The sequence below is a fragment of the Rhinolophus sinicus genome, linkage group LG11, assembly GCF_036562045.2.
Source record: "Rhinolophus sinicus isolate RSC01 linkage group LG11, ASM3656204v1, whole genome shotgun sequence".
Lineage (NCBI taxonomy): Eukaryota > Metazoa > Chordata > Mammalia > Chiroptera > Rhinolophidae > Rhinolophus > Rhinolophus sinicus.
Window position 1 is genome coordinate 53291811 of NC_133760.1, and position 27925 is coordinate 53319735.

Sequence of the window (27925 nt, forward strand, 5' to 3'; positions counted from 1 at the left end):
CTGAAGAAAAAGTCCCCATTTTATAAACGCCTATATTTAGTAAACATATTCCAGCACCTCAATAATCTTATAAGTAGAAATATTAGCTATAAGTAATCTCAACTTATTTCTACACCCAGTGGTTTATGTTGTTTTAATTAACTGTGACTTTCAATATATGTTAGAGTCAAGTGCTCTTTCAACCATTTCTTTCTCTTATTAAACAATGATAGCAATTAAAATTTCCCCGATAGGTTCCACTGTCTTTCCAGCCACTTAGTTTTCATTGTTTTTCTACTCTGGACCTTAGTAGTTTCTCCCAAATCCTCATAAAATACTAAAGTCAGAATTGGACATACTACAACGTAACTCTCCACCGAGTCTGCAAAAATTACAAAGACCTCAGCTAAGTCAGGAATGAAATAAATCAGTGGGGAAAAATGACACATTTCTAATCTCATGATTAGATTTAGAGAATAATTAAACGATTTAAAGAATAAAGTTAAACTTCCAATGATTAAATATCTTGACATGCTGCTAGCAAAACGTAAGTACACTTACCCAATTCAGAAGAGAATTTCAAGTTGCCTTTTTCTGTATCTTCGACATGATTATCTATCACATCATCAATTTTGTTTGCTTTGAACTGTAATTCTAATATTCGACTTGGACCTCGAGTGAAACGGGGATAGAATTTTTTGGGGAATGGTCCATGGGGCCCAGACCCCTTGATGGGCACATTCTTAAGCGGCTGAGTCACTTCACTGAAGTTGAAATAAACAAAAAGCAAAACTGTCCAGGTAGCAGATGTAAAAAGGCATCCATAACAAAAATATCGAACTGTGATGCTTCCCATTATAGACCTAGCATAGCTGAAGGGCCATTTTCAGTTTCCTGAAAGAGAAGGACAGATGTATCAGACACTTCAGGACACCTGGAAACCATCCACCAAGTTCACAGTCACTATTTCCCAAACCACCACGTTGCATCTATTTACTCAGGACCCCTCGATCTACCGTTAACAAGGATTAAGAAAGAAGACGTACGGATAGCACTGAATTAAAAATGAAAGGGTTCAATAATTAAAACCACCGGCCAAGGCGTTAGTGCTCAGAAAACCAATGGCAGCAAAACAGCTGACTCATTCATTTACCCATGTTAATGGATACTTCTTCACCTTTGTTCTGGATTGCTTTCAGTTTGGTAAATTTTTTCAGGTTCTAACTTTTAATGTGGAAAATACAAGTACTACATGTGTCATGCTGGTACACCTAAGGTCCCTTCCAATTGTAAAATTATAAGACTCTCTTAACCCAAGGATCTTAAAATATGTTATGAAAATAAGCAACTTAAAAAAATAGCTGCTTAAGGAATAGCAAACAGTACGAAGCAAAAAGACTTTATTGTGTAGATGCTGAATTCATTATTTATTCGCACAGATTAACTTTTCAGCAGTTGGTTTTGTTTGGATGTTTTAATTTCTTAAGCAGTTAAGAGCTGTTACTTTATTAAATAACAGGCATCTGATTGCTTTGCACTTTCTTCAGATTTAGGTGTTAACTTCTTGACCTGTCTGAAAACTGAGTGCCTTTGTTGCTTCTGAAGATGGTTGTGATTAATTATATAAATGACCTGATTTTGTACGTTTCTCCTGTTTTTATAGGTTCCTTAATTTAGTACAATGATTCACTACATAAAAAATATTCTCTAAAGAATCTCATAATATGGCTTGAGGAAAATAACAATATTTACCTGATAGGGCTATTGAGATTAATAGTGTAATACATTTTTCAGTCCAGAAACAAGGCCTCTTGCTATGGAGCGCTCGTGGAGAGGATGAGCCAGGGGTGTTCTGTGAAGAATCTGAACAGAGCTGCCCAGATCCTTCAGATGAGGTCAAGAGGAGACTCTAGCTTTCGTTTTGCCCTCATGTGCTGGGAGCCAAGACTGAACCTAAGATCATGCAGTGGCAAAAATGGAAAGTAATCTCCTGTTTTTTTTCAAGTCCTTTCTTTATTTGTGCAATTGGACAGTGAGAGCCTGCTGTTTTCTTGTACCTTTTCTTCTAATAAGTTTGGCTATTGTTCTACCTGGTTCTGTGACTGGTTTGAACTGAGGTAGACATGATCTCCTTACATACATAGCATTACGGTAGTGCTCGGCTCAAACAGGATAACAATACATTTGTTTAGAAATTGCCAGCATTTTGCAAGCATACCGATAGCTGTATTAGTGATTTTTTTTTTCATTAATTTCAACAAATAGTTATTGTTTGCTATGTGCCAGGTTTTGTTAAAAGCTCAGAGGATACTGCAGGAAATAGAACAGACAGAAGCTCTTGCTCTGATGAAACTTACATTCTAGTAGTGGAAGATGGACGAGGAATAATACACGTAACGGATAAGGAATTACGTGGTATGTAAGAAGGGGTAAGCTGCACGCAGTAGGGAGCATGTGCTGGTGTTTGGTGGTTGAGGTGCAGTTTTAAATAGGGAAGTGTAGGTGGAGCCTTACTGAGAAGGTGCTATTTGAGCACAGACTCAGCAGAGGTGAAGTTAGCTGGTATGAAAGTATTGTAGGCAGAGGAAAGAACTGATGCATAATTCCGAAGTAGGAGTACGAATGACACATAAGTGACTAACAAGTAGTGATATGGCATCCTTGTCTTGTTCCTATTTTCCAAAAAATGATTCTATCATTTTGCCATTGAGGATCATTTTTGCTGTAAGATTTTTGAAGATGTTCTTTGTCAGGTTAAGGATTTCCTTATTCCTAGTTTGCTAAGAATCGTGTTGAATTTTAATAAATTCTTTATCTCTACTAATCAAAGTATATATTTCCCTTAATTTTTTTTAAGGTAGTGGATTATAGTAGTAGGTTTTCAAATATTGAACCAGTCTTGTATTTTTGAAGCAAATACAACTTGTTTGTGATGTATTTGTTTTTGTTTTTTTCCCTTGCCCTTCTTCCACCCCCCCCCCAATCCGTTCAAGCCTCTGTTTCTCAGTCTAGTTGTGTAGGACACAGCTCCCTGGCCCATGTTGGTGTTATGAGCCTGAGGCAGCCGGTTGCCAGCCCGCAGCAGCCCAAGCCGACCTCTGGCTGCTCACGGCTGCCCAGCTCTAGGGAAAGTTGTTCACAATCTTAGCTGTAGAGGGCACAGCTCACTGGCCCATGTGGGAATCGAACCGGCGACCTTGGAGTGTTAGGAGCACCGCGCTCCAACCCCCTGAGCCACTGGGCCAGCCCCATGATGTATTTGGTTTTTAAAATGCTGGTTTCAGTTTTAATGTTTTCTTTAAGATTTCTGTAATCTCTCTGAGCTTGTCTTTAATATTTCTTCCGTATTCTGTCCTTGTTTTGATAATAGTCTCAGAAAGTGAAGAGAATGTTTCCTCTTTTTCTGTTCTTTGGAGGCAGTCATATAGAAATCATCTGTTCCTTAAATGGTTGATAGGACTCACTTGTAAAATCATCTAGAAAATGTTTTTGCAATGATTTAACATTCAAAAGGATTATAAAGCCATCCAGGTTTCCTGATTTTCTGATTAGTGTTGTGCATTCATATTCTAGGATTTTATCCATTTCACCTAAGTTTACGAACAATACTTTTATTATTAAGCTACATCTATATTTAGGCCCCCTTTTTCTTTTTCAGTATTATTTCTGCTTTCTTTTTCTTGATTAGTCTTACCTGTGCTTTGTTAATTTTACTGATCTTTTAAAGAACCAATTTTATGCTTTTGTTATTTTGTTTCATCTTCATTTTCTATTAATTCTGAGAAGTTGTTATTGTTTCCTTCTTTTGTTGGGTTTATTCAGTTATTTTTTTTCTAAATTCATAGTTTGTGGTTTGTATTTTCTAGTACTAGCTTACTAGGCTATAAATTTGGTGTTGGAGGTTTTGAAAAGTAGTTATTTTTGAATGTTATAGTTATCTGTAACTTCAGTACAGAGGCTGAAAGACTTTAAAAAGGAGGGTCAAAGCAAACTTTTAAAGTTAGTTAATATAAAACAACTGGTGAACAAATTCTTTCAATCATAAACTTGAATAGTTAAGCCAAAACTTCAGCAGTTAGATAGCACTGTAATATATTTTTCAAAAGGTAAATTACTGAAAGGCTAATAAGCTAAGTCCATGTGTTTTCAGTGAAATAAAGCAGTATGGTTTTATGCTTTCTTTAGTCTTGGTCTGGTAGTTGCTCAGGGACAGGTGCCTTGTAACCTGAGAGTCAGGGTTTTGCCAGGGAGGTTCAGAAGGAAAATGAGAGAGGTAGATTCAATGTGGTGATCAGAATGACAGACCACAGATCTAAGCCAGGCGAGGAGAAACTGAGGATGTGGATAAAAAAATATGGATGGGCCAGTGGATCAGAAGCCCTGGTGTGGCTGAGCAATCGCTAGTTATGTTACCAGAGAGAGTGCGCAGCAAAGACTGAATGCTGTAGCTGGAAAATGAGGTGCCAGCACTCAGACTGTGAAGCACAGTTAATGGTCGCAGAAGAGTCCTATCCAGATACGTGCACTGGATCTATCCCAATAAATAATTTGCCTATAGTACACACATACCTCAAAACCAAAATTATTATTGCTACTGTTATTTCAAAAATGCTTTGAGGCATACTACTTAGGTCACAAAAATCTAGTATCTCATGTGATCTCACTCAATTAAAATTCCAACATCATTATCAGATTAGAGTGATGGGTATTTCTCAATAGCACAATAGTTTCAGCTAAGAAGACCCATTTTTAGATGCTTTCATAGTCATCTTCTATTAACAATGCAGTATACACCAGCTACAAAATTATGCTCCATAAAGTAGTTAAATTATGTAAAGTTCACCGAGACAGTGTTTGTTATGCAATGTCACTACAGAGACTTTAAATCATTCCCTTCCTTAATCTTCCAGTCATAGCCTATTAAATGTACTAAACAATCCAACATTTTTCTTTTGAAAATCATTCAATAACCCTAAAGAAAAGGCTCATACTTAAAACACAGTAGGAGCTTTATATGCCAGATACCCTGCAAGGTGCTGGGGATTAGTATTTTAAGCTCTGCTATCATGCTAAAAAAAAAAATCAGAAAATACAGAGGAGCAAAAAGTTAAAAACTAAAAACCATCTGAAATCCCACCAATATTAATCTTTTACTATAAATTCTACTAGTTATGTTTAATCTCTCTGCATTAACTATAAAATGTTATGCTGCTATTGGCAATTATCAAAAAATAAATTTAGTAGACTGAGACACATTATAGATCATTTTCTGGTTAATTTTCTTATTCAGAACATTTTCTACAAAGAATATTTATTTCTTTAATAATCAAGGTAAAAACTTTCTTAGGAAAAAACTTCCTAATTTAAGAATATAAGAAATTTGGAGGATTAAATATGTTAAGGCTTTGAATAAAATATGAGGCCTTTTATTTTAATCTCAGAAGGGGATTTTAGCACATTAGAAGGAAATAATATTTTAATTCCATTAATTTGTGAAAAATTTAAGAATAAAATTTGAACACTGAACAACTATTCAACTAATGAGACAATTCTATTTAACTAAACAAGACAGCTTTCATTTTCCTTTAGTACAAAAGAGTTTTCATAATATTTGATTAAGTTTAAAATGTCTGTCTTTAAATGTTAAGTATTTACCTTTCAGTAGTTTCTGGCTATTTTCTCGTCAGTGCTCTCTGTTCCAAATTGTCAACCAGCACACATTTGTTAGCTTTTTCCATAAGACACATTCGGATTTCAACTCAGCTACAGTCATGTGAGTGCAAGTACTGATTTCCCATAATGTCCTTCATAAATACGCCTGTGAAATTACCAGGTGATGACAACACAAAAATACACACCATTCTTTCTCCTTCCTTATCTACCCTGTAAAACTAGAAAAAAACATGCCACCGACGTATTTCATAATTGCAAATAAGAGATTATTGAATTAGGAAAGGTTCAGAGCAAATTCCAGACATCATATGCTCCCTGGGAATAACCCTTTGACACACCTCTGCTATTTATGAATCTCCTCTCTGTAAGAAAAACCTAAGAACAGAAACACATGTAGTGTCTATATTTTACATCTCAAATGCAGAGGAAAACTACGTGGTAATGTTGATGGGAGAAAGAAGCACATTTAATTAAACACTAAAGAAAAGGAAACTAAAAGGACAGACAACATGACAAAGCACCTAAAATAACCAAACTTTGGACACCTACTTGGTCAGAGAATATGGGCTGGTAGAGACTGACCATTATTCTTTAATACCCTCTCTGACCAACCGACCAGGTAGAAAGTTAAGACCTGGAGAAGCCAATGAAGAGAAAATGACCATGGTCCCATAAGAGCCTGCACAATAAACATTTACTTCATGGAATCATTACATTCAAGATATTTCTAACTATACATTCTACTATATATATTCAACCTGCTTTATTAAGATCTGTTATATTTTAATAATTTCTGACCCCATGTGTCCACTCAAGATTGCCAGGCATGCTCAGCAAATGCCCTGACTGCAGCTGTCTTTTTCTCAGTTCCAATAAAACAGCCCATATTGTGTCAACACAGGGGTCAAAAAATCAAATGTATTCAGAAGTCAAACAGATAAGTAAGGAAAGAGAGAGGACAAACAAGAGTGGTGGCATGTCCCCCACCGAAATAAGTTCAAATTCCAAAACTGCAAAAGCTGTTGACCAACCAGCCAGCCTCGACGGCAACTCCTGACAGACGTGCCTCAAAGCAACAGTACGTCACCACTTACAACCCAAAGCCATGAAAACTATTATCTCTTCTCTCCTTCTGCCCATAAAAGGGGGATTAAATCCGAAGTCCATCAGATGAGATGAAATAAGTGAGTAAGAAAGAAGAAAGTGTTCTGAGCTACCCAAATAACTGAGCAACTGGAATGGCTTTAAGCACAGCCAGTAGGAACAAGCACCGGTATGTGACCCACCGTCAGCCTGGCCGTCTGCAGCCAGCGTGGTCCTAAGGCCCAAAGAAATACCGGCAGTGCTGCCTACTCTTAAACCATGGCTTCTGGGTATTTTGTTCTGCTAGTACGTCATGAGTTTCTCGGGGGCATACGGCGCTGACCAAGTAGCTTCCGTACATTAGTCAAGTATGCAAATTAAGACTAACAACAACAACAAAAGAACAAAATACTAGTCCAAGGTGTAAAACAGAGGGAAAGAACAGGGCTTATCTTTTTTCCTCTTGATTTCACAGAAAGTAAGTAACTTTATGGACACACAGCTAACCGGGGAGAAGCTGAGATCTGAATCCCAGTCATCTGAGGTCAGACCTAAGTCCTTAACCATTTCGTTCCATTACCTGGCAAGGAAGAGACCGATGACTTCCTGTTTGCCATTCTTTAAAAAATGAGAAGTCATCCAGTGATTTTTTTAAAAAACATAAATTTATGTTTCCCACAAGACTAAAGATATGAGAAATCGTCCCGTCAGGGTTCCCTGGAACGACCACATGTCCAGGTCTCCAGAATTATTACTCGCTCCCCCTTGAACTCTTAAAAGGGTGTTTGCACCCTAGGGGTATTGCCATTCCTGAGTAAGTCTTCCTTACCAATTGTCCAGGGGAGACGGAACAGGAAGTAAACGTGACCATGACTGAAGGGTGCTAGTGAGGAGGAACTGTCCCCTAAATGCCCGAAATTCCTGCCTTATAGAATCATTCCTGTAGATCTGGAAAAGCTATCTTATTATTTTTCCCTATGTCAATGGACTTCAATCCAAATAGGAGTTGTATTTTTTTTTCCATTCAAAATCTTTGGAACGCCAGCACATAAATTATATAAAGGTGACACACCACCATGTAATTCTTCATGGTAGGAAAACACTTAGCTGCAGAATACTGAAAATCACTCAAATTAAGAAAAAAGAGAGAGAGATGGAGGAGGGGGGAGGGAAGGATGGGAAGCAGGCAAGTGGGAAGGAAACAAGCAAATTCACGATAAGAAAAATGAACCACAGGCTATTATTTAGAAGTGGAAAACCTTTTAAAAAACCCTTTCCTGCTTAGGATCTATTATTTTGTGGCTCACTTTTCAAAATTCTCCGCCATTGTATCTTCACATATTCCTTCTACTGCTCCATTCTCCCTCTCTCCTTCTAGGATTCCAATCAAATATATGTCCTTTCTCAGTATAGCTTCTGTATTTCTTACACTCTTCAGTGCTTTCCATCCTTTTTCTCTCTCATACTTCATTCAGAGAAGTTCCTTCTGATCTTTCAGTTCATTACTTTCTAATCTGCTATTAATCAACTGAATACTTAATTTCTTTGTTACACTTTTTAGATCTACTATTTAGTTGGTTCTTTTTCACATCTGTCTCTTTATGTAACTTCCAGCTCCTTGTTGAAATGTTCAGCTTTTCTGTCCATGAACACAGTAAACATGATTTTATAGTCTGTCTACTTAAATGCCTGCTTCTATCATCTGTTATCTGTGTTGGTTCTTGTTCACGTTGTCTCCTGGCATGCGTGGTGACATGGATTGGATTGGATTTGAAAAATCATCTCAGGAATAACTTGAGTCTTAAGATGATGGTCTACTCCTCCGTTAGCTGCCTGGGGGCCAGGAATCAGAGATCACCTTAATGCAATCTCAGCATCTGAGATTTGCAAACTCCCCGAAATGATTCCGTGGGACTCTAGTTCAGGCAGAGGCCGGCGTACTCCCAGCATACTTGCATTCCAGGCTGCTGCCTTTTAAGATTCCAATATTAACCATGGTTGGTTCACCAAGATTCTCACCCAAGGCAACGCCTAGATTCCAGCTTCCGTTCCCCCACCCTGTGAGACTATCAGCCACACTGCTCAGCCACTCAGCTGCTTCACCAGAATAGCAAATACCCAGGGCAGGAGTGGCCCCCAGCAAGATGTTCACTTCTCCGGAGTTCTGTAATCTCCTAAATGTTAGCCCCAGAATTCTTTAGTATCTTGTATATTCTCATGCTTTTCAGGAGCATCAACTGGCCTGAACTAGGTTACTCAGGCTGCCAGTATCAGAGGCATAAGGCCAGGGTTAGGTTCTAAACTGTTGCTTTTGTATTTCAATGTCACCAGGCTAGGTATTGCCAAAAAGAGACAATCAGCAAACAATAATGTAACAGAATATAGGCCTTTTTCAGAAAACTTTAATAATGCAATTACCACCTCAAGAGGTGAAGAAAGCTGACAAACCTAATCGCTCTGAGAACTGGCGGATTTCTAGCCTAGCTCATCCTTTTCACTCAAGCTACAGGAAACCAACATCGCAGACGGTCGTGTAGACATCCTCTTGAGCCTCAGCACTTCCAACTGCCAGGACCTGCATCTCTGGCCTCTGGAGCCCATCTGCCCACATGGAGGGCATGCCCACAAGAATGGGGCAGTGTAACCTCCTTGAGACAGCCCACAACAACAGACTGGTAAAAATACCCTGCTCCTTCATACCCTCGCCCAGCCCCAGGATAACTCTGACACCTGTATTCTACGCTGTCTCCCAGAGTTCCCCAGCAGGATTAAGCTTTAGTTGCCCACAGTGGAATCTGGCTTGAAAACATACCTTTTACTAGCTGACTTCCCTGCCTCTCTCACCTCCTCATTCCTCTACTGGTATGTTCTGGGCTTACCTCAAAAGTAAAAAACTTGGATTTGAATTTCTATTTCAGGATTTGCTTCTGGAGGAACCCAAACTAATAAAATCAGGTTTCAGCAGAAAAAAGACAACTTCACAAATTCTTACATGTACTAATTTCATATTTCTAAATTAAAAAATGTATTTTTTATTAGTTGCAAGTGTACAAAGCAATGTACTAGTTAGATATTTAAACCCCTCATAAAGTGATAACCCACCCCCAAGCTACTACCCCTCTGACATCTTATGTAGCTGTTACAATACCATCAACTCTCTTCCCTATGCTGAACTCCACATCCCATGACTACATATACCTATGTATTTAGTTATAGTTGACACAATATTACTCTACTTCAGCTTCAGGTGTACAGCACATTGGTCAGGCATCTACACTGTCTATGACGTGATCCCCCTGATAAGTCCAGTGCCCATCTGGCACCTTATGTGATCTTTACAACATTGTTGATTATATTCCCCATACTGTATTAGCTACCAATTTATATTTCTTAATGCCTTCACCTTTTTCACCTTGACCCCTACCCATTCCCATCTATCACCCTGACAAATCTAGTACCTATCTGGCACCATACCTAGTTATTACAATATTATTGACTATATTCCTATATTTCTTATACCCTACATCCCTATGACTACTGTATAACAACCAATTTGTTTTTCTTAATCCCTCCCCTTTCACCCATCATTAACCCCTTCCCATCTTAAAGAAATCCCTCTAAGAGTCCTTGAAATACTGGTTTGGTGGTGATAAAGTCCTTAAGTGTTTTCTTGGCTGAGAAGCTCCTTATCTGTCCTTCAATTCTAAATGACAGCCTTGCTGCGTACAGCAATCTTTGTAGTATGTCGTAGCTTTTCATCACTTGGAATATTTCCTGCCAATCCCTCTGCCTGCAAAGTTTCTGTTGAAAAATCAGTTGACAGTCTTATGGGGGCTCCTTTGTAGGTAACTAACTGCTTTTCTCTTGCTGCTTTTAAGATTCTTTGTCTTTAACCTTTGGCATTTTAATGATGATGTGTCTTGGTGTGGGCCTCTTTGGGTTCATCTTATTTGGGACTCTGTGCTTCCTGGGCTTGTATGTCCATTTCCTTCACCAAGTTAGGGAAGTTTTCTGTCATTATTTCTTCAAATAGGTTTTCAATTCCTTGCTCTGCCTCTTCTCCTTCTGATACCCCTATAATGTGAATGTTGGTATACTTGATATTGTCCCAGAGGCCGCTTAAACTCTCAATTTTTTGGATTCTTTTTTCTTTTTGCTGTTCTGGTTGGGTATTTTCTGCTACCTTATCTTCTACATCGCTGATTGGATCCTCTGCTTCATCTAATCTGTTGATTCCCTGTAATATGTTCTTCATTTCCATTATTGTATCCTTTATTTTTGACTGGTTCTTTTTCAGGGTTTCCATCTCCATTTTTATGCTTCCTATCTCTCTGTTGAAGTTCTCCCTGAGATCACTGAGCATTCTTATAACCAGTGTTTGGAACTCTGTGTCTGATAGATTGTTTATCTCTGTTTCGCTTTGTTCTTTTTCTGGAGCTTTGTCCTGTTGTTTCATTTGGGACATGTTTCTTTGTCCTCCCATTTTGGCTGCCTCCCTATGTTTGTTTTCATGTATTAGGTAGGGCTGCTATGTCTTCCGGTCTTAGTAGAGTGGGCTTATGTAGTAGGTGTGCTGTGGGGTTCAGTGGTGCAGCCATGTGCTCCAGGTGTGTCCCTTGTGTGGGCTGTGTGTGCCCTCCTGTTGTAGTTGAGCCTTGGTTGATAACTGCACATCAGTGGGAAGGACTGACCTTTGGGCTCACTGGTTGTGAGGACTGGCCTTGACTACAGTGGAAGGGTTGTTGTTCAGGGGCTGATCCTACAGAGCAGGATCTGCCTCAGCAGGGCTCAGGTGCCTGCCCAGTCTGCCACTTGGGTGTGTCATACTTGGAGGTGACTGGATGATGCTCCAGCTCATTTTGAAGTTGGCCACTGTGGGCTCCAGCCCCAGGACCACTTTGGAGGGGATCTGCTGTAGGTCTACTTCAGCTCGTGCCCCACCCAGGGCCACCTGGAAGGAGCCACAAAGAAATCCGCAGATGGTTGCCTTCCATTCTGTGCTTGGAAGCACTTTGAGAGGCCAAGCCACGAACCAAGGCCAGCTGCCACTAGTGCCGAGCTTAGGGCTCCTCAGTGACAAGTACAAGACACGCTCAAGCCAGTTGCTGCTTGTCTCGGTTCCACGAACCTTTGAGAGACCCTAGGAAGTCTGCAGCATGAGCTAAGGCAGGCAGTTTGTATGAAAAAGGCACTGGAAGCAGTTTGGGTGTGTGTGTGTAAGTTGGGTGGGACGAGGTCTCGAATAGCCAGGCATGGCAAACTAAGGTGGAGACTCAGACATGGCCCTGCCTGTGTCCATACGCTGGGAAGGGGGAGGGCTCAACAAAGAAACAGTGGCCTCTGCCAGCTCCTCCATCCAGGAGAAAGCCGCCTCTCCAGCCCCCGTGCCAAGCCAGACAACTCAGTTCCCCACCATATGTCCCTACTACGTCTCCATTGGTTGCCCCAGAGCTGGAGCTCAGAGTGAGCGATTCCATTGGTGGTAAGTCCGCGCGCAGTCCCTTTAAGAGGACTGCCTCAGAGCACAGCCACCTCCATCTTATTCAGTCACAATCTCCGCTGATTTTCACAGCCAGAAATTATGGGGATTTCTCGTCCCAGCATTGGAACCCTGGGCTGGGGTGGGGCTGGGACCTCTCACTCCTCTGGGGGATGCGGGATACCCCCACAGCTGAAATATCCCTGCAGATCTTTAATGGTGACAGTGGGAGTGGGACCAGCCCCTTCCGCATCTCTGCCCTTCCTACCAGTCTGGACATGGCTTCTTGTTGAAGGGCGCATTCTTAGTTGAAGGGCTTCAGTTCAGCAAGATTTTAGGTGATTCTTAATAATGGTTGTTTTCTGGATTAGTTGTAATTTTGATGTGGTTGTGAGAGAAGGTAAACACACTGTTTACCTAGTGCACCATCGTGGTATGGTCCAAACACATGGTTTTTAAATATTTAGATACAGAAGTCAATATAAATCTCAGAACACAAACATATTACTGGCTCTGTTTATTGAGAGTGCCTAAAAGCAACGATGTGGTTTTTTAAATACCATGTTCCACTAGAAGGAACTAGAGCTCCTTGGAGGATTGGCTGATTCCAGGGTTGGAGCATCTTGCTGTGCAAATAAGTCTAAACAGGAAATTTCACAAAGATAGAGCTCTTATGGCTCTTGTTGACTATAAAGTACAAAATAACACCTACAAAAAGTTTTTCTGAAGAGTCGCACGATATTTTTATACTTGCAAGAAAAATATATTTCAAAGCGAAAAGCTTCTCTAAGGAAAGCCAAAGCTATCAGGAAATGTAACTTGAAATCATTATTAACAGGTAATTAAAATGAAATCTCAAATTTAGCCTACCTAATCAAATCTAGATGCAGTACGGGAGTCCTGCCATCTAGTTCACGCGAGATGGTAAAATCTAGGTCATAAAATCTAAGTTAAAAAAAGACTGGGACTTGCGCTCAGGATGGCAGAATAGGTAAACCCTGTGCCCACAACTACGCCAGAGTTACAACCAAATTACAGAACCACCACCCTTGAAGACCACCTGAGGGCGAGCTGAACAGAATTCCTATAAGTAAGCTTATAAAGAAGCCACATCGAGACTGGTAGGAGGGGCAGAGACATGAAATGGGCAGGTCCCACACCCACAGTGTGGCAATTCAGCATCGGGAGGGATAGCTCAGCTGCAGAGATCCCACCTGAGGAGCGAGGGGTCCCAGCCCCACTCTGGGCTCCCCAACCCAGGGCATCAGTGCCAGGGGGAGGAGTCCCCATAACATCTGGCTAGAAACCAACAGGGATTGTGTCAGAGAAAGACAAGGGGCTTCCAAATACTGAGGCGCTTCTCTTAAAAGGACTGCGCACACTCCCTCACAAACCCACTCGCTCTAAGCTCCAGTGCAGGGGCAGCAGCTTAAAAAGTACCAGGGACATACTGGGAGGACATAAATTGACTAACTTCAGGACAAGGGCTGGAGCAGCAGCAGTCAGAGCGACTTTCTCAAGGGACGAAGTGCTGCCAAGTGCCACCGTTTCCTTGAAGTTTCCTCCCACCCAGCCAACCTGGTGTACATGGGCACCAAATCTGAGCTGTCCATTAACCTAGCTCATACCATTCACTCCATCCAGGTGATTCCCTGACACCCCACCCCACCCAACTCTCCCACCTGGCTGCAGACTTTCCCCAAATCTCTTAAAGGTCCACTAACCCCAAAAAAGCAGTAGTCGACCTCAGTGTGCCCGGTAGATCTTGCTACGCAGCCCCATGACCCATACAAGTGGCAACCAGTCTCAACTGGCGTTGTAATTCCCATCAGGTGGCCCCAAATCTAGCATAAGCAGTGGCCAATCCTGGCCTGAATGTAGCTTCATCTAAGTGACCACATGCCTGGCACAAGTGGTGGCTGGCCTCAGCTCATATCGTGGTGCCCACCAAAGGGTCCCAAGCCCGGCATAAGTGGGAGCCAGGCTCAGTTCGCAGCATAGCCTCTCCCAAGTGCCTGTAAACCCAGCACAAGTAGCAACAAACTGCAAATCACTGTAGCACCTACCAACAGGCTCCAAACCCAGCACAAGAGGCAGCTGACCTTGGCTTGCACCAGAGCCCCCCTCAAGAGACTCCAGAAGCAACACATCCGGTGACCTGCTTCAGACCACACCAGAGCACCACCCAACCAGCTCCACAAACACCACACCTCAAGGGCAGACTCAGCTAGCACCAGAGCTCCACTAAAGTGACTCCTGCTCCATGTGGTCAGCCCCTGCACAAAAGCCCTCTCACAGTCAGTCAGCCTGATAAGGGATCAATCCAACAAGAGCATATAACTCTTGTAAACATGTATGCAGCCAACATCGGAGCACCTATGGACATAAAGGGAAAGACATACAGTAGTACTGGGGGACTGTAACATCCCATGGACATCAATGGATGGATCATCCAGACGGAACATCCATAAGGAAAGTGGCTTTAAATGACACATTAGAGCAGATGGATTTAATTGACATGTTTAGAGCATTGTACTCAAAAGCAACAGAATATATATGCTTTTCAATTGCATGTGGAACATTTTCCAGGGTAGACCACATGTTAGGACGCAAAACAAGTATCAGTAAATTTAAGATCAAAATGGTATCAAGCATCTTCTCTGATCACAACGGTATGAAACTAGAAATCAATTACAGGAATAAAACCAAAAACACAAACACATGGGAGCTAAAGAACTCGCTACTAAACAATGAATGGGTTAACAACAAGATCAAGGAATAAATCAAAATATACCTAGAGACAAATGAAAATGAAACAACCTAAAAATCTGTAGGACACAGCCAAAGTAGTTTTAAGAGAGAAATTCATAGCAATACAGGCCTACCTCAACAAACAAGAAAAATCTTAGACTATCTAACCTCACACCTACAAGAACTAGAAAAAGAAGAACAAACAAAGCCCAAAGTGAATAGAAGAAAGGAAATTATAAAGGTCAGAGCGGAAATAAATGAAATAGTCTAAAAACACAATAGAAAAGATCAATGAAACCAAGAGCTGGTTCTTTGAAAAGATAAACAAAATTGACAAACTTTTAGCCGCACTCATCAAAAAAAGAGAAAAAGGGCCCAAATAAAATCAGAAATGAAAAAGAAGTGACAACTGACACCACAGAAATACAAAGGGTTATAAGAAAACACTACAAAGAATTATAGGCCAACAAACTGGACAACCTGGAAGAAATGAATAAATTCCTAGAAACATACAATCTTCCAAGATGGAATCAGGATGAAACAAAAAATCTGAACTGACCAATAACTACTAACAAAATCAAATCAATAATCAAAAAAATCCAACAAACAAAAGCCTTAGACCAAATGGCTTCACAGGTGAATTTCACCTAACAATTCAAGAAGAATATCGATCCTTATCAAATTATTCCAAAAAACTGAAGAGGTGAGAAGGTTCCCAAACTCATTTTTATGAGGCCATCATTACCCTGATACCAAAACCAAACAAAGACACTACAAAAAAATGTATAGGCCAATATCCCTGATGAACATAGATGCAAAAATCCTGAACAACATATTAGCAAACCAAATTCAGCAAAACAGTAAAAAGATCATATACTATGATCAAGTGGGATATATTCCTGGGATGCAAGGTTGGTTCAATATCCACAATTCAATTAACACGCTACACTACAGAAACAAAATGAAGGATAAAAATCACATGATTACATCAACAGATACAGAAAAAGCATTTGACAAAATCCAGCATCCTTTTATGATAAAAACTTCCAGCAACGTGGAGATAGAGGGTACAGACCTCAACATAATAAAGGCCACATACGACAAGCCCACAGCTAACATCATACTCAATGGTAAAAAGCTGAAAGTTTTAAGATCAGGAACAAGACAAGTATGTCCAGTTTCACCACTTTTATTCAACACAGTAATGGAAGCGCTAGTCACAGCAATCAGACAAGAAAAAGAAAGGAAAGGCATCCAAATTGGAAAGGAAGAAATAAAACTGTCATTATTTGCAGATGACATTATATAGAAAGAACCCTATTTGATAGTCACCAAACTGACAACATAGGCTGGAGAGCAAGTTCTCAAATCAACAGTTCTGTAGTTCCTTTCATGCATTTGAACTTAAACAGGGGACAAGGAAGATTATAGGAAGCTGGGAGAAAGGGGGCAGTGAGGATTGGATTACAGGATAGTTATGACTATTTGCTCCCTTGAGGGTGATTATGTCTTGGAAGGAGGGATCTGAAAAGAGGCATTTCAAAGGCATTTTAACCTAGAGGCACAGAAACAATGGGCGGGGCTGCTTAGGCCAAGATGATAAGCCTTGGAAGTTTATGACCTGATCACCCTGTGCGGTTACTTTCCATAGGACCCCCTTTCTTCCCCTTGTCCACACTTCGTAAGGTATGTAAATATCTAATCACTGTATTGTATGCCTGAAACTAATATAATAACGTATGTCAACTTTAACTGAAAAATAAGTTTTAAAAAGTTAAATTTAAAAAAAGAATAGAGGTGACTTCTGCTTAGAAGCCCACTCCCATCCTTACAACTAGAAAAGCTTGGGAAACTGAAAATTAGTGACACTTTTAGATCCACTGAAGAAGTGCAGTTACAGGGCGAACTGCCACGTAAAACCTGGAGACACACAGGTGAGATCTGCTTACCTGTAGCAAAAGCTGCTGGACCCACGAGAGTTAGAAACTCCAGGGATGCAGTCTTGGGAGAAGGGCGCACTGTGTGGGGTTCACCTCCAGGAACCCCACCAGGTCCTCAAGGTGAAGGTAAAGATCCCACAAAGATCCCCTGGTGACTCTGGCAGGGAGAAGAGTAGTCATTGTGAAACCTGCCCACAGCCTTCTCCATAACAATGGTTGGGGAAGGACACGCCTCCCACTCCTGCCCCTTCTGCCCTCCCAGTCTAACCTAGGGCGTAAAACAATAATCAACAAAGGTCAAGGCTTATAGGAAATAGGATGGGAAGTGCAGCTACGGAAGGGAATCGGTTGCAGGGGGAAACAGCTATACCACTTGTTCAGGACACAGGCTCACACTTAAGCAGAAGATTACAGAACTCTTACCCTCCCTCACGCTTTACCACCAACAGGGCTCCAAATACCATAAAGGTGGGTTATAGCTGAAAGAGCTGCAGGACACAGACTCTCTCTGGGGAAGAGTACTGTAATTAGAAAACCCCAAAGTCCAGTGGGAAGATAAAAACAAGGGCACCAGAAGAATGTGAAGTCTCTGGCACCTGAGGCTCCATTAAACATAGGCAAACCTCTATCAGTCCCAATTACCTGATACAACATGTCAGGCTTTCAATAACAACAACAAAATACAAAGCATAGCAAAAGGCAAGAGAAAATATAGTTCGAAAATACAGTCTGCAATCGTTAGAACCGGACTCAGATGACACTGGTTTAGGTATTTTCAGACAGGGATTTTTATAGCCATAATTAATATGTTAAGAGCTCTAATGGAAGAAGAGAAAACATGCAAGACCAGATTGATAATGTAAACACTGAGACGGAAACTTGAATTAAAAATGAATCAAAAGGAAGTGACGAAAATCAAGAACGCTGTAACAGCCCTGAAAACTGCCTTCCGCGGGCTCATCAGTAGACTGCACACAGCCGAAGAAGCAGTAAGCTTGAATACAGGTCAACAGACGTGTCCCAAACTGAAATGCAGAGAGCAAAAAGAATGGAAAAAAACAGAAGATCCAAGAATTATGGGACACTTTCAACAAGTATAACATGCACATTAATGTATTATCAGAAGAGAGAGAAAAGGAAGCAGAAGAAATACTTGAAGTAATAATGGCCATGAACTTTCCAAAATTAATGACAGACCCCAGGAAGCTGAGAGAACACCAAACAGATTAAATACCCTACAAAACCCTACCTAGGTATACCGTATTCAGAAAAATCAAAAGACAGACAAAATACTGAAAGAAACCACAGGGAGGGAAAAACACCTCATTTACAGAGAAAAAAAAGAAGAGTGAAATATTTAAAGTACGAAAGAAAAAAATCCACTACATTATAAGTGTATATCCATTGATACTATCCTGCAAAAGAGAAGGACAAATAAAGACTTCCTCAGACAAACAGAAATTGAGGAATTCATTGTCAGCTGACTGCCCTGCAAGGGGAGAAAAAAGACCATCAGAGAGGAAATAAATGAAATGACAATAAAAATCTTTTCTCTCTTATTTTCACTGATCTAAAAAAACAACTATTTAAGTAATAGAGTAACAATGTGTTGGATCGTAACATGCTGGTAAGTGGATGAGTAACAGTAATGTCACAAGGATGGGAAGGAGAAATTGGGGCTACTTTATTAGTAAGGTACCTGTACAACACGTCAAGCAACATACAGTTAAGGCAGACTCAGGTTAGTTTACAATGTATATTGAAAACTCCAGAGCTACCACCAAATTTTTTTAAAAAGGTATGTAATTGATAATGCTATGTGGTAGGCAGAAAAATGGTCCCCCAGGAATATCCACATCCTAATCCCAAGAATTAAGGGAGGAGGTGGAATTAGGGTCGCTAATCACCTGACCTTAAAACACAGAGATTATCCTAGACTATCTGGATGGGCCCAATGTAATCAGAGTCCTGAAATGTGGACGAGAAAGGCAGCAGAGAAGATCAAATGATGCAATGTGAAAGGAACTTGACCCACTATTGCTGGCTTTGAGGGTGGAGGAAGAGCGCCACGAGTAGGATTTTCCCCTAGAGCCTCCAGAAAGGCACACAGCCCTGCCAACATCCTGAGTTTAGCCCCTGACACCCATTTCAAACTTCTAACTTCTCTCCAGAACCCTAAGATAATAAATTATGTTGTTTCACAACACTAAGTTTGTGTTATTTTGTAACAGTATAGCAAACAAATAAATACTAAGAGAGGAGATAAAGTTGAATCATATAAAATGGCCAATTAAAAAGAAACAATGGAAAAAAGGAATGAATACAAAACAGTTACAAACATGGAAGATATTAATCCAACTATATCAATAATCACTTCAGATGTGAATGGTGTCAACACAACAAACAAAAGAGAGAGATTGTCACAGTGGACAGAACAACACAACATCCAACATGTAGACATATTTGTTATCTACAAGCAACTAACTTTAAATATAAAGACTAAGATACATTCAAAGTAAAGGGATCAAAAAGTATACCATGCTAACACTAACCAAAAGAAAGCTGGAATAATTATATTAATTTCAAACAAAGCAGACTTTGTCTGATAATCGGGGATAAAGAGGGTCATTAAGTGTTAAGAGGTAATTCTCCAAGAAAATGTAACAATGTTGAACACGTATGCACCTCAGGAGAAAGTCTCAAAATACATGAAGCAAAAACTGTGAAAAATGAAAAAAGAGACAAATCGACTATTACAGCTGGAGACTTCAACAACACTGTTAGTAACTGATCGCTCAAGCACACAGAAAATCAATAAGGAAACATGACCTGAACAGTATTATCAATCAACTTGGTCTGATATTTATAGAAAACTCCATCCAACAACAGCTGAATATGTAATACATTCTTCTCTAGCCCACACTCATCTATGTGGACCACATTCTGGGCCATAAAAATACACTTTAATAGACTTAAAAGATTAGAAATCATATAAAGTCTGTTCTTAGACATAATGAAATTAAACCAGAAATCAATAACAGAAAACTAAACAAAACAAAACAAAATAACACCCCTCAGATATCTAGAAATTAAAGTCTCAAGAGAAATTTATTTTGAACTAAATGAAAATGTAACATCGAAATGTGTGGGATGCAGCAAAAGCAGAACTTGAAGAGAAATGTATAGCATTAAGTGAATATATCAGAAAAGAAGAAAGACCTGAAACCAATAACCTAAGCTTCCACCTTAGGAAATCAGAGAAAGAAGAGCAATTTAGGGCTCAGGCTACCAGAAGGAAATGAATCCCACTCCTAGGTGCACACCCCAAAGAACAGACACTCACACACAAACATGTAAACTCATAGTCATAGCAGCATTATTCACAGCAGCCAAAAGGCAGAAACAGCCGTGTCCATCAACAGATAAGTGATAAACAAATTGTGATACAGAGTGTTATTCAGCCATAAAAAGAAGTGAAGTCTCATATATGCTATAACACGAGGGGACCTTGACCATGAAGTAAATGAGCCAGACACAAAAGGGCAAATAGTGTATGATTCCACTTCCATGAGGAATCTAGACCAGGCAAATTCATAAAAGGGGAGAAGGGAACGGGGCGTTACTGCTGAATGGTTACAGTTTCTATTTGGGATGATGAAAAACTTGGAAATCATGGTGATGGTGACACAATACTATAAATTTACTTAACTGTACACTCAAAATGGTTAAAATGTATAAACTTCATGTTATGTGTATTATCACAATTTTTTGAAGTTAAAAGAAAAAAAACACCTCAAGTTGCAAGGAACAGCAAAAGAAAATGTCATGAGAAGATGTGAAAAGCGCGGACTCCTCTTCCATGACATTTAACATGAGACGCCCAATACGTTCATATTGAAGGCAGGTTTTCTGATTTCAATTTTTCTGAAGGCAGAGAAGATCTCAACATATGGTATTTCTAGGTAAAAGGGAAAAATTGAGTGGAATATAAAAATAAAAGAAAGTCTAGCCTAAAACTGATTTGGGGAGGAGAGCGGCAGCACAGTATCTTGTCGGTGCACAGTAGTATGAAAAGCATATTCAAAGGTGTAATTCCGTTTTATATTTGGAAAACCAACCGTTTTCATAATACAGAGGTAAACAGGAATGCTGAGCCAAATCTTTAATGATAGAAAACCAAAGTTAATCCATCCTGAGTACATTAATATTCCTCAAAGGGTGAAGTCTATCGGAATTGGAGGGTGTGGACTTGACATTCTTCTATTTATCCGAACAGCATCAATTTTAAGAATGTGGAAAATTATACAAGGCAGATAACCCAATTTCAACACGTACATTGCAAAAGAAACGAAAAGGGAAGCAAGAGACTCATCAACCAAATGCCATGTGTGGCTCTGGTTCAAGTCCTGATTGGCACAAACCAGCTGTTATTTAAAAAAAAAAAAAAAATTTTAATTTTTTTTTTTTCAGACTCACAGGGATTTGTGACCACTGCCTGAGCACTGTGGAAACTGAGGCTTGTGGGGGTGCATCATTCGGTCCTCCCTAGTTTTCATGTGTGAAGTTTCCCACCATCACGTCTGGGACCCGACAGCGATGGAGCCGCACGCGCGGCCCCGGCCCCGGCCCGACTCCCGCCCACTCCGCGCCGCCCGCAGCCCCCCGCCCGCCCGCAGCGAAGGGCTCCAGCCCCACCGGAAGTTCCTCGGGGCGGGCGCCCAGGTCTCCGGCGTCTCCTCGGTCAGCACCGCGGCCCGAAGCACCGAGATCGGGCGCCCAGACGCCGGGCCTCTGCTCTGCCCCGCGGAGGCGCGGGCCGCCCGCCCGCCCGGCGCAGCCTCAGCCCCGGGGCCTCGCGCAGGGGCCGCGCGCGCCGCAGACGCTCGCCCGGGGCGCTGCGGGGAGGGGACGGTGGCCGCGCGGGGTCAGGCGCCGCGGGCCGCGCGCTACTCACCCGGACGCGGGCGAGGCGGGATCCCGGCCTTCCGGGACTCGGACTGCGGCATCTTCCCTCCCGCCACAGCCCCGGTCCGAGCCGCACCAGCTCCCGCGGCCCGAGTGCCCGAGAGCCAGCGCGGCACGGGGAGCGGCGGCGGCCACGGGCGCCCAGGCCCCGGGGGGCTCGCCCACTGCCCGCGCCGCAGCGTCGGCCGGAGGCTGAGCGCCGCCGAGACCACGTGACGCCCCCCGCTCCCCCTCCCCTCCCCCGCGCGCCGCGGGTGACGTCACCGTGCGCAGGTGGCGCTGCGACCCCTCTGTGGTCCCGTCGGTCTCCAGGCCTCCCGTGGGGGCCTGGCCCCTGGGGTCTGTCACGGTGGCCTTCGGGTTTTCTCCTGTTATAAAAAGCCTTATGGAAGACAAATGTCCTAAAACATACGAAAAGATGTTCAACATCACTTAAGATGTAAGAAACGTCGGTCAAAATGTCGACGTGACGATAAGCCCTTCAGAGAAGCTGTGCAGAAACCTCCCACGTAGGTGCTTGAGTGCAAAGTGTAGCCCTCCCGTGGAGCGACAGCGTGACGCCACGTCAGTGTCACCAGGCGGCTGCTAGACACGCTGTAGCTTAAACCGCACACCAGCCACACCGACTGCATCTTACCGAGACCTCCAAGCTGCTCACACAACACAAAGGACACTGAAATGCCCTTTGCAGTGCAGCATTGTGCTTAAACGCAGGCTTTTTGAGGCTGGGCTGATTGCAAGGCTCGTTGAAGAGCTGTGCTAGTTTGTCCCTACATACAGTTAGCCAGATGAAATACAGACCTGGAATCTGAATTTCAAACAAAATATAGTTTGCTATAAATATGTGCCATGGAAGTACGTATTGTTTATCCAAAATTGAAATTTAACAGGCGTCCTGTATTTTTCACTTGCTAAATCTTGCAACCCTCACCCCAAATTCTAACGTTAGTTTTCTCATCTGTGAAATGGGGATAACAATAGGATCTATTTCAGAAAGTTGTGTGGATGAAATGAGATAATCCGTGCAGAGTATGTACCACGGGGTATGAAACAATGAGAGCTCAATAAGTGTAAATTCTTAATTCTTTCATACAGATGTGTCTTAGGGTAAATTCCTAGAAGTAGGCTTTAGTTACAGAGCTCCCAGGCTTAATTTTAAGCTTTGTGTGAGCATTTGATCATACCCAAAACGGTGTTTTATGACGAGCCTTGAGCATGTTAGCTAGCTCCAGAACACAAATCAGATTTTTAAACTTCCATATAAAAACAAAATACTGGCACCTACAAGCAACTATAGATTTCCTTCCAATCACACCAAATAGTTGGATGTTGATTCTGATTCGTTTTCTTTCCCTGAATCAACTGAAACAATATCCAAGAGGAGAATGTTTAAACAACAAGCTACATCATTCCTAAGATTCATCCATGTGATCTACTACCTGAAACTAAATTATTACAAAACTGAGAGTTAATATTAGGCCCAGGGCTCTAAGGAAAAGAACATTGCTTTTTCTTTCCACAAAGCTGATATTTACAACATCCTCCTTTATCCTTACACACACATATATATACACACACAGAGGGTGCCAAAAAAAAATGCACACACATTTTAAGACAAGAAAACTGTATTAAAATTGTAATACTCAATATGTACCAATAACAAAAGATGAACACAAGTCATGTTTGACTTCTGCAATTACAAGAGGTGCTCAAAGTGGCTACCATCAGCGTCCAGACACTTCTTATTATGGTGAACTACTGCTTGAGCAACGTTGACTAAAGTGTCCACTTGTATACATTTCTTTGGCACCCCCGGTATACAAACGTAACTTATATTCATCCTCTGTTATCGGCATATGTTGAGTATTACAATTTTAATACAGTTTTCCTTTCTTAAAATGTGTAGACATTTTTTTGGCATTTTCTGTATATATATTCTCAAATTTCAAAACTATAAAAAGTTGTTACTTCAAGAAGATACTCTATATTTATAGTACTATAATTATTTTTTCCTTCTACCACAAAATTTCTATTTCGTATTTTACTCCGATTTTAATAGATCCACGGGTTTCTTATAATCAAGTTTTATTAATTTCTAGAAGCAACTAAGGTATAAATATGGGCCAAGAATATGTAATCATAATGTGGTGCTTATTTTGTGCAGCCAGACTGACCATTTCAAGGTGCAGTCAAGTTACTCTGGCCATCTGCAATACATGAGCACAGGTTTTTCCCACGTCTTTCTAGCAATAGACTTTATAGAGTATTTTGCTAAATACATAGGAATAAAGAGATCATAAACTGGTCTTTTTTTTCTTTACATCGTATATATTATCTCAAAGAATACAAGCTCCATGGAGGGAGGGACGTTTGCCTGCTCTGTCTGTTGCACTGCAACTCCTAGGAGGGTACCTGGCCCATGACCACTCACTTGTCGATGTAATGAGCATAATAGATGAGTCAAGTTGTTTCTTGCTGTAAAAACTAGCTTATGTTTTCTCCAGCATAGACTATGTTTAGTGATCCTGTCCTGAGTCTCCCCTACTCCTTTTTACTCCTTTCAGTGTGTTCTTTCACTCAGTTTCTCATTCCCTTTGTCTTTGTGAATTATATATATTTCACGTTCCCAGCCATCTGTACCCGGGTGAACACAAGAGCCATCCCTGTAACCCAAAAGACGTACTTAGACATCTGGGGGTGTGCTCACACGGGATAGGGATGGAATCTAGCTGCTGCTTCCCCGACCCCAGCTAAACAGTTCTCAAGTCAGAACACAGATTATCAATGAGGCACTAACGCAAGAAGTGTCAGGAGAGCTGTAGGCCAGAGTCATGGGAGGAGACAGACATGAAAAAGAGAAACTCGGAAGCAGGGAAGAGGGAATATCTCCAAGCGTCATAAAGGTGAACAGGGACAAATGGGGATTCTGGCCTGGTGAGCTGGACCAGGACACCCAGGCAAGTGGATTGGACATCAGAAGCTCAGGAACCCAGCCAAACAAGGTGTCAATGCCAGAATCTACACTGGCAGCAGGAAAGGAGTCAGTACAGTTGAGTGGAAGTTGGTATGTACCAACCAAGGCTCTCTAAGAACGTCTTTCTGAGAAGACCAACGGGGCCAGGTCGCCTGTTGGGAGTAGGGATGGAGTTGGCAAAGGCTCCAAGAGTGGGGCAGCCCCTATGGTCTCCGAGGACCAAGTGAGTTTGGCAAACAATTGGAGATAATTGTATGCTGGGGTCTTCACTGTGTGACAGTGACATTTCTAATGTTCGAGGTCTTGCCACCCCAGAAATGTAGTGGCAAATGAGTAACAAAGGACTAAGAGCTATCATGAAAGGAGGAAAGAAAACGCACTCCTGTTGTAGACTACTTGGGTTGTATTTCTTAGTGCATTTCACAGAATTTCATGATGTTCCAAACTTGTACTTTTCTTTATGTTGAAGGAGCAGAGGACTCTTTAACCCTTTATAAATGAAGATGATTTGTTTTCCTTTCAGCTGCTGTTCTTAGAGTCCTCCAATTCTGGGAAGACAGTCTCCAAATACCACTGAAATGACTTGCAACCCAACTGTTTCCTTAATTCAACACGCTCACTAATGTTTCCATAGGGAATAGATCTCAGACGAGGTCTTCGTAAAAAAACCTGCTCCTAAATGGAAATAAAGAGTTTCATTACACCAAACAAATCTTAGCTAATAAAATCAGAACATAGATTAATAACATAGCAGTATACATTTTCATCATCTGAACTTAAAAAGAAAAACCCAGCCTTTCCGGTTTCCTCTGTATAGGGACACACATCCGACCTGGGACTCACCGCGCACATATTCACAGCCTGTGCCGTGGTGGACCACAGCACAGGTGGTGTAGAGGGGAGGGAAAGGTTGGGCCCTGCCTCTCAGGAGCCCAAGAAGCACAGCCACCTATTTCAGTATATCCCTTCTCCTACTCTCTCAATGATATTCAAGGACAAAAACCTTCGCTCCCCCCGTCCCAGTCAGTACTTTCATGGTCTCAGAAATGGGGCATGATGTGGTAGCTACAGGCAAATTGATTCTGGAGGAAGACAGCCTGGGTTTAAATTCCGGCTCTACTTATGAACTAGTATGTAACTTTGGACCTTACCCTCATGATGTTGTCAGGACTGAACACTTTAATACATGTAAAGCCCTTGGGAGATGAAGGCTGGCACATAGTAGGTGGCATGTCAGTGTCAGCCATTATTGTCACTACACCCGGTTAGTCTTTCAGGTGCTCTGATGGAAGGAAGCCCCAAGTATGAATATCTAATGGACTCAATCTGCCCCATATTAAAAGCGGTATTGTAAGTAGACCGATCCCTCCTTGAAAGCAGTGTATTTTCGTGTGTGTATTCCCAGTGCCCAGCATCTACCGTGTTTCCCCAAAAATAAGACCTAGCCGGACAATCAGCTCTAATGCAGCTTTTGGAGCAAAAATTAATATAAGACCCGGTCTTATTTTACTAAAGACTGGGTATAATATAATATAATATAACATATATAATATATATAATAGCGGGTGTTATATTATAGAATTGTATTAATTTTTGCTCCAAAAGACGCATTAGAGCTGATTGTCTGACGAGGTGTTATTTTCAGGGAAACGCGGTAGGTGGCTGTGTAGAAATTACTCACTAAGGGTTTCACTCACATTACCCAGATTATTAAAGAAATTGAGCATTATTCCTTTTGTAATGTAAAAAACATTTTTAAAGTATTCACTGAAGACCGGAACATGTGATATCACAGAGAATCTCCCACATTCTACCCATGTATCTAAAAGGGGGTCTTGTTGGGGTTACTGTCCATAGTCGTTGTGCATGGACTCTGGATGGATAGCTTTGAAATTAAAATGGAACCACAACTGCGTGTTCTCTGTATATGCAGCCTTTTAGGTCCCAGTAATGGGCTTAAACCTTGAGGCAATGCACAAAGGAAGGGGCATGGCTTTGGTATAGAAATCTTGGACTGTTGGTAGAAAAGAAGGAGTGGGGGTTCTTGCATGGTCCTCAAACTGCCAGCAGCCACATCACTTGGGAACTTAGGTGGAGGAGTGACTCTAAAGAGTTGCCTGTGGGGATGGGAGCTGGGAGAGAGGCATTTGCTTCAGAGGGGCAATCCTTGAGGGGGGGACAGGGGGAATAGATCCAGGAAGAAAAAAAAAGTCTACTGTGTTGGTTTATTTACTTCTGAGAAACTTGAGTTTCCCTAGAAATGAAAAGTATGGTGCAAGTGTAGCAGAGGGAACTTGTTGAAAATAGAGTCTGGAGGTGGGTGGACAAGAAAATAGAGTCTGGAGATGGGTTGAACGGGTGCTACTAATTGAAGGAAAACAGAGGCAAGAACAAAAACTGCTATCTGGAAAGGCGGCAGAAGACTTCTGTAGAGGAGGCCCCCCTCTGTACGCCCTCTCAGCTTTCCAGACCAGAAACATGTGCTTTACCTTGTATTCACCCAGCCAAACATGCACCAGTCTGAGGTTGTTATATGTCACAGCTCTGGTAACTCCGGTTCGGTTTACGATGTGTTCCTTATTAATATGTCCAACTCGAGAGCAGGGCAATATGAAGAGTTGGCCTCCACACATCCAGATCTAAACATAAGAAAAACAGAAAACATTAATGTATGTTTGCTTGTAATCGGCAACTGTGAATTTTTTGAAAGAAATACAATAGCTAACATTTATTAAGTTTCTTATTTCATTCAATCCTCACAATAACCCTAAAATGTAGCTAATGTGATTGTCCCCATTTTACAGATGAAGAAACTAATACATAGACTGATGAAGAAGCTGGCCCAGTGACACAGAGCTGGTAAGTGGCGGAGCACAAGATTCAAACTCAGGAAATATGGTCCTATAGCTAACTCTGAATTCTAAGTGATTCTGCCTCTCTCATACATGACCAATTCTGGTGCTAATTATGTGTGAAGAGGGGCAAGATATTTTGTCTTAAAATATTCTCGAACAATATTCTGAGAGTCACATTTGCTGAAGCAATTAAGTATTGTTGGATGGAAGCAAGTCACGAGAAATT

General features: G+C 41.4%; 2 protein-coding genes across 14 annotated transcripts in view; both read right to left on the minus strand.

Annotated features, from left to right (window-relative positions):
- Positions 1-22299, minus strand: part of GALNT11 (polypeptide N-acetylgalactosaminyltransferase 11) — a 46890-nt gene extending 24591 nt beyond the window's left edge. Inside the window, exons 1-5 of one of the 13 annotated variants that reach the window (XM_074315086.1) lie at positions 21860-22084; positions 16915-17062; positions 5635-5797; positions 1732-1932; positions 541-873 (exon numbers count right to left, since the gene is read on the minus strand). In XM_074315086.1, the coding sequence (XP_074171187.1) occupies positions 541-835 (295 nt within the window). In that variant the 5' untranslated portion in view covers positions 836-873; positions 1732-1932; positions 5635-5797; positions 16915-17062; positions 21860-22084. Of the gene's footprint in view, positions 1-540; positions 874-976; positions 1070-1731; positions 1933-5634; positions 5798-16914; positions 17063-21600; positions 21800-21859 lie in introns of those variants that run through there. The other 12 variants (XM_074315089.1, XM_074315094.1, XM_074315087.1 and 9 more) reach the window with 12 other exon arrangements.
- A 2930-nt stretch (positions 22300-25229) lies between these two features.
- GALNTL5 (polypeptide N-acetylgalactosaminyltransferase like 5) overlaps positions 25230-27925 on the minus strand; it is a 45420-nt gene continuing 42724 nt past the window's right edge. The window contains 3 exon segments of the mRNA XM_074315098.1: positions 25230-25364; positions 25367-25519; positions 27334-27483. Of these exon segments, the coding sequence (XP_074171199.1) occupies positions 25275-25364; positions 25367-25519; positions 27334-27483 (393 nt within the window). The 3' untranslated portion in view covers positions 25230-25274.